A 6,522-nucleotide genomic window follows, 5' to 3' on the forward strand; every position below is an offset into this window, starting at 1 on the left:
TTTTTTTCTTGGTATTTTCTCCACCTACCCAAAGCATTTATGGTCCTCATTTGCTGGTGAGCCTGAGGCTGTGCTGGTTGTTGGCCTTGTACTTGTGGCTGCAACTGTGTCTGTGGCTGGTTGCCATATGGTAGTCCAAGAGCAGCATAGGCTCGTTGCATGGAGCTGGGGTCAATTGGATTAGGATTACTTAATGAAGGAGTATTCTGCTGGCCTGTTCCAACAGAACCAATAGAATTCTGGATTCCACCAGCTGGTGATCCCAGAAGGGCTACATATAAAAAGAGTGGAACATAAAAGGAAGTCAAAACAAAATTGATACAGCTACAAAACAAACAAAAAAAGCGCTGTTCCATGAGTTAGTGAAACATGCAAACCTACATCATACATATTCTTAAATAAAGTTGACCTTTGTAGATATATGACATGCCAAATTAGAAGACCTCATGCTTCAACTTTACAAAACAGAAAAGGATACTGTACTGAGTTACTTGTTTAGATTCAAGAAGTATTCAAACCAGCTGATTGTCATGGGTACAGTTTAGGACAGGTCTGTCCAACTTCCAAGCAACTGAGGCTGTGAGAGTCACATCAGGGAGAGCCACAGGCTCCTGGGTCACATCACACCCTCCCCTCCTGCTGCTGCAAATCCCCCCTCTCTTCCCCATGCATAGAGAAGGGAGGGGGAGCCCAGAGGCCATGGCTGCTACTGCACCCAGAGGGCTGGGGAAGTGGCAGTTGAGCAGGAGCCCTGGGGAATCACAATTTAATCCCTTGCAGGCTGCGTGAAGCCTGCTTAAAATGCTTCTGCTATTGGCCCACTTCTTGGAATAGACTGGATTTTCCTATTCTGGGAATAACTAGAAAACCAACCAACCAGTCCTAAATCAAGATTCCAGGTCTAACTACTGGCTGCAGAACGTAGAAACCCGACCAAGTTCTCAACTGAAACATCTGTAGATCACCTAGAATGTTGTATTAAAGATCCACTGAAAAAACAGATTTGACAGACTAAACCAATTAGCACAAAGGCAAAGGAGGAGTTATTCAGAAAGGGGCAGAACACTGATGCATTTCAAATCTTCATGCATGAAGACAAAGGATTTTCTGTTTTAAGTAAAAAAAAATTCAAAAAGTGGATAAAGACAGAAATGAGGAAGCTACAGATCTTGGTAGTCAATTTGAGAAATCTATCCAAGTATTTAATTTACAACCTCAAGAATAACACACATTCGTACAACACCCCTTGAGTGCTGGGTCACACAGGAAACCAGTTAAACCTCCCTGAAGTTGTCATGGATAATTTCAAGGCAACTCCTGGAGGTTTTAAGTGCTGTAGAAATAAGACAGGAAAACAGTCCTCTGTATGGCATATAAGAAAATGCCCTGTGTGTCTGGGACTCTCTCTAGGTGGAAAATATATATCTCTTCCTAACTAGGGTTCTTCAGACATCAGCTGGGAGATCTTCCAGCCCAGAGTTAACAGCAGGGGAGGAGGGAAGAAGCTAGATGGAAAGATCAAGATGGAGAGAAGGGAACATATTCAAACAGGTCTTCAAAGAACCTTAATTTTAAACACCAATACACTGGCTCTGCCTCATTACCTTTACAGGTATGGAAATAAGGAAGATCATTAAAAAAAAAAATATATTAGTGCTTTTGCTACAGTCCAAGAGAAAAAAATCTCTACTAAAGAGCCTGGGAGTTTCTCCTGGAAAAGAACTGTATTTACTTGAATACAAGATGACCCTGATTAAGAGAGACCCCCCTCAATAATTAGATTCTGTATATGGAAAATTTTAATTTGTTACAATTTTCCAGGTATAGAATCTAATTTTTGGAGGTTTTCCTTGAATTTTTCCCCTTCTACTGCTACAACAGGGAAAAATTAATCTGGGAGAGTGAGATAACCCTCTTGCCCTCTGCTTCCACATGTCTTTCTCCTCAACAGACCTTTGCCATGCTCTTAACTATCAGACCTTGCTCTCCCTGAGCACACTGAAGTGAGAAACAAATTTGAGAACAATGACCTTGAAATTAAGCATAGCTGTAGTAACTTGCATGCACTACTCAGACTTAGTTCATCCAAAAATGATGCATGTTACTTTTTATTCTCTTTGAAACTGATGCAAGTTTTAGCAGAAGTACTTCATAAGCACACTTTTAAGCAGCACTTGGCACCTACTTGTAGTGCAAACTATGCCTGATATGGGGTCAAAGCCAAAGGCCTGGGATTTACCATTGGACTGGGCCCCATCAGAGTCCCTAGCATTTCAAGCCACAGTGACCCCAAAGCTCAGCACTACTCAGTATGTGCATATACTCCAGATACACTCCACAAAGGATCCATGTGCTAATTACCTCCCGTCTCATGACTAGAACTAGGTGTTCTTATCGTGAGCCCTGGGATCTTCCAAAAAATTTATATGCAGATGCAGCACAGGGCAACCTGGTCCAGCTTCATTTCATGGATGGCAGTGCCATACTAATATGCAACAGGCTGAGAAAGGGGTTGACAGAGGGATCCTGAGTGAACTGTCTGGGGCCTTGTTTCATGATATTTGCCAGAATTTAAGGCTGGTGAAAAAAAAAAGGAATCACTGGAACTGGGAAAGAAAGGCACATCAGCTGTGGGAATGAAGAGGAAGTTGCAATGTATGCAATGACATGGCTCACCATGACTTGAAAGAGTCAGTGCTGAGGGGAACTGTGCTCAGTAGACACTACCATATATCTTATTCAGATGGCCTGCGCTAACCTACCCTTACAGTAGGCCCTGTACAGGTCATTTGTTTTATATCCATGCTCACCGTTGGTTGCATTTAATTAACTTCATAGTTGGTTTCCATTGCTGAGCACATGCTGCTTTTGGCAGCACTTTAACAACAGACACCGTATTTAGTGAGATCTCCTTGTATGCAAATACAAGAAATGGGGCTTTTCCCCGCAATGCTATTTGGAGGAAAAAAACCACCTCGTCTTGTAGTCAAGTAAATACAGTAATAGTACCTTGAGAACATCTGCAAATACACTTGTGGAGACCCTACCACTGGACTAGAAATCAACTATTATTGAGCCGCTGAAGGACTAACTATAGCATGCACTGCATCTCCTATTCAGGTCATTTATTTATTTAGCTCATAATGAAGCCTCCAGATAGATATTACACAAAGAACAGGATAATAAAAGGAAAGGGAGGAAGACATGTTTTCTATTAAGAAAGCTACAAAGTTCTCAAAAAGGGTGAAGTAAACCTAATTATTTGTTCCTGGATTACACAAAAGCTGTACAGTGCCCTGGAACCATAAGTTTTTACATGTGGTAAGGTAAAATGTGGAACTATTCAGCTTACTAATGAACTTGTATCTAGGGTATAAGCTTAGAACTGAGGAATCCAAAGGCTGTTTATGGTGGCAAGAGGGTGACTATAGGAATCCCTGTCCCTGAAGCACTTGAAAATGGTCTAAAAGGAAATGTAGACAAGGAAGTGGGCAATGTTTCTTTGCTTGGGGTAAAAGACAACAATGAAAGAACCTCCAGAGATCATAGAAAATTGAGACCATGATGACCCAGAGCCAATGCTGATGTGCAGATAATACCAGTATCACTACAGCAGACACCCGAGTACAGATATCTCGGATATCAAGACAGTCACATGATCCAGAATTGTGAACAAGCAACAGTTGAATTCATTCATCAGAGACAGCTGAATATCTTAACTTTTTTTCCTGTTCCTTACAGAAAGAAGCCCAGTGCCAGTAAGTAAGATTCTGTAGGCCTACATCAAGACCTCACCATGGAAACTACAGCAGTCCTTGAAAGGGCAGGTGACTATACATGACCACAGTTTGGGGCTTTTGGGAAAGAGAAGATGCCATATCTATGTGACTGTTACTGGTAGCCAGGAATTACAAATCAAGTCTGTGTGTGAGTAAGCACGTCCTTAGAATCAAAGCTCAATACTTTTCTAGATCCTGACTCAACTAAATGTCGGTCAGAATCTCACATTGGATTCCTTACCACTTCTGTCCCTGAAGAATATATTCCCATTTTAAGAAACTTAGTTTAAGTTAGCTCTCTTAAAGTGTGCATCAGCATGGAATGTAACTTTCTCCTAAGCAGAAGAGACAGCCTATGTGGTTCTCCATAATAAATATTAGCCTATCACATGATGGGAACTACTGTCTTGGTTTCAGGCAAGTATTCCATGCAGAAACACTTCTACCAGTGTTGAGGAAGCTCTACAGAACCCCAAAGTAACTTAAATACCCAAAATGAAAATTCTAGCAAGTCCTTAACTATTTTTAAGGAAAACAGATTTCCCAAAGGAAAGACAAAGATGTGACAAAATGGACATGACAAGTTGCTATCAAACAGCTTAAGGACAAGGAGAGTAGCTGGCATCAGGCCCCTTTACATGCCCCCAGATAGTAGACAAAGAGAAGCAGTAGAGAAGCAGTGCTTGGAGAATAGTGCCTTTTAGAAGTTAAAAGCTTGTGCACATGCTCATGTACACAAACTATATACCACATTCCAGGATAGAGCACATTCTTATGACTAGATTACAAACTTTTAAAAGATGAGATTGGATGGCTATTTTTATATCCCTCTCCCACTCCCTTGCTATTTAATATTTATCCTCAAACTTCATTTTACACCAGGGATGTCAAACCCCTTGTGGGCCAGGATCCAGATTGTGGGGCTCCTTGATGTGGTTGCCAGAATCAGTGTTAGCACCAGAAGTCATGAGTTAACCATGCCACAAACTTGGCCAGCATCCTTCCCCAATGAAAATGTGGCTACAGCAGCCACAGCAATGGAAGTTAAGTGGTGGTAGCAGGGATTCCTTTGCCGCCGCCAACCACAGTAAGAAGCTCTGCTGGCTGGAGTATACTATAAATCAGATGCTATGACATAATTGCTAGCCCTATTACAAAAACTCCATTTCAAAATGATAGCTCGTCAGCCACAGGGAAGACTACAATGTTAATAATTCTATGGTAAAACAGCTAGTTCAAATACAATGCACTTACATATAAAAATGATGTTCTGATCAGAACAAACTAAACTAAACTTAGGACTAGAATGGACCTCCTGGGTTGTGGAGTCCAGTCTCCTGCTGCTGTAGGCTTTTTTTTTTTGTTTTTTTAAACAAACCGAAGCACTATCACTCTCCTTAAAATAAAATATAATTAAGGAAACTCTTTGTAAATCTATTATTTTAAGTTCTTATGACTATTCAGGTTTCAAATTAATTAAAAAAAAACATATTATTAACGTTATTTTAACATTTTTATCTGTAGTGTGTGAAGTCACAAGTTAGGAAATACTAGCATGAAGATCACCTTTCCAACCTCATTTTAGTCCCTTTGCACATATACGCATTATGATAGCACAGTTCAACCGATGACATTTTCTTCCATGGGGCCCCTGCCTCATCCACTGTACAAAACGGATGGTGCCCACTGATTAAGTTCTTATTGTTCAGTGAATGACTCTGGCCTTTACTCACTGTATCCTACTCAAACCCTGTTCTAAAAATGGTATTACTAATTTCCTAATGGGCTTTGCGCATCACTGTACTGAGTGCTCTACAAACCATTTATCTTCAATACCCATGTGAGGGGAAGGGGGGGGGCAGTATTATCCCCACTGTGAAGGTGAGAAACAACCTTAACATTTCTAGGCTTCAAGTGTCCATTAATAATGGATGTCCAGTTTGACACACTTGGAATCCAAGCCCACAGCCCCTGGCCCTGCCAGTGCCCCTCACTCCTGACCCACTGTCCTCCACTCCCAGCCTCCCAGTATGTGAGGAAGGGAGTAGGTGTGTGGAGAAGGCAGGGGGCACAGGCACTGTGTGTTGGGGGGGTCATGTGCCCCCCCCCCAAGATTTCTGAACCCACAGTGGGGGCGCAGGGCTGCAGGCGGGCTGGACTGGTTCTGAAGGAGCTGCCTCTGCAGCCCAGCAGGTGGGACCCAGCACATGAGGGATTGCCATGCCACTATGGTGAGGTGTGGAAGCAACACAGAGGTGTGCACTCTGCTTTGAGAGAGAAAGAGAAAATCACTTTCTCCTTTGAGAGAAAATCCGCCTTTCCTCCATTAAAGGAGAAAATGCACATTATCCCACAGCTAAGATCCCTGATCATAATGTATGTACAGAAGACGAACAATTTAAAGTTGCACAGGCAACATTAATTCTGGGGTTTCCTTAACTTTTGAGAGTGCTTGACTGTGCAACCTTAAAAAATTGTTTGAAATGTAAGGGGTTTTGCTGTGCAATTAAAAACAAAACAAAACACATACCAAACAACTGCATCCTTTTTTAAAAGTAATTTGTGCAGGAAATTTCCTTCTAAACCCACCTAAACATAACAGAACAGTAAAGCCAACTGCAGTTGTTTTATTCTATAGGCTTTTTTCTACTCCCTCTGCCTTAATAGCTCTACTCCCTTCTGCTCTCTTAGCCTTATTTAACTTGACAGCTTAACTTTTTTTTTTTTTTTTTTTTTTTAAAAA

At 41.5% G+C, this 6,522-nt stretch overlaps 1 protein-coding gene across 1 annotated transcript in view; it reads right to left on the reverse strand.

Moving 5' to 3' along the window:
* Positions 1-6,522, reverse strand: part of CREBBP (CREB binding protein) — a 232,906-nt gene that overhangs the window by 95,002 nt on the left and 131,382 nt on the right. Inside the window, exon 6 of the mRNA XM_019507551.1 lies at positions 29-271. Within this exon, the coding sequence (XP_019363096.1) occupies positions 29-271 (243 nt within the window). The remainder of the gene's footprint in view (positions 1-28; positions 272-6,522) is intronic.

Source organism: Gavialis gangeticus, unplaced genomic scaffold, assembly GCF_001723915.1.
Source record: "Gavialis gangeticus isolate Ggan-Ray unplaced genomic scaffold, GavGan_comp1, whole genome shotgun sequence".
NCBI lineage: Eukaryota > Metazoa > Chordata > Crocodylia > Gavialidae > Gavialis > Gavialis gangeticus.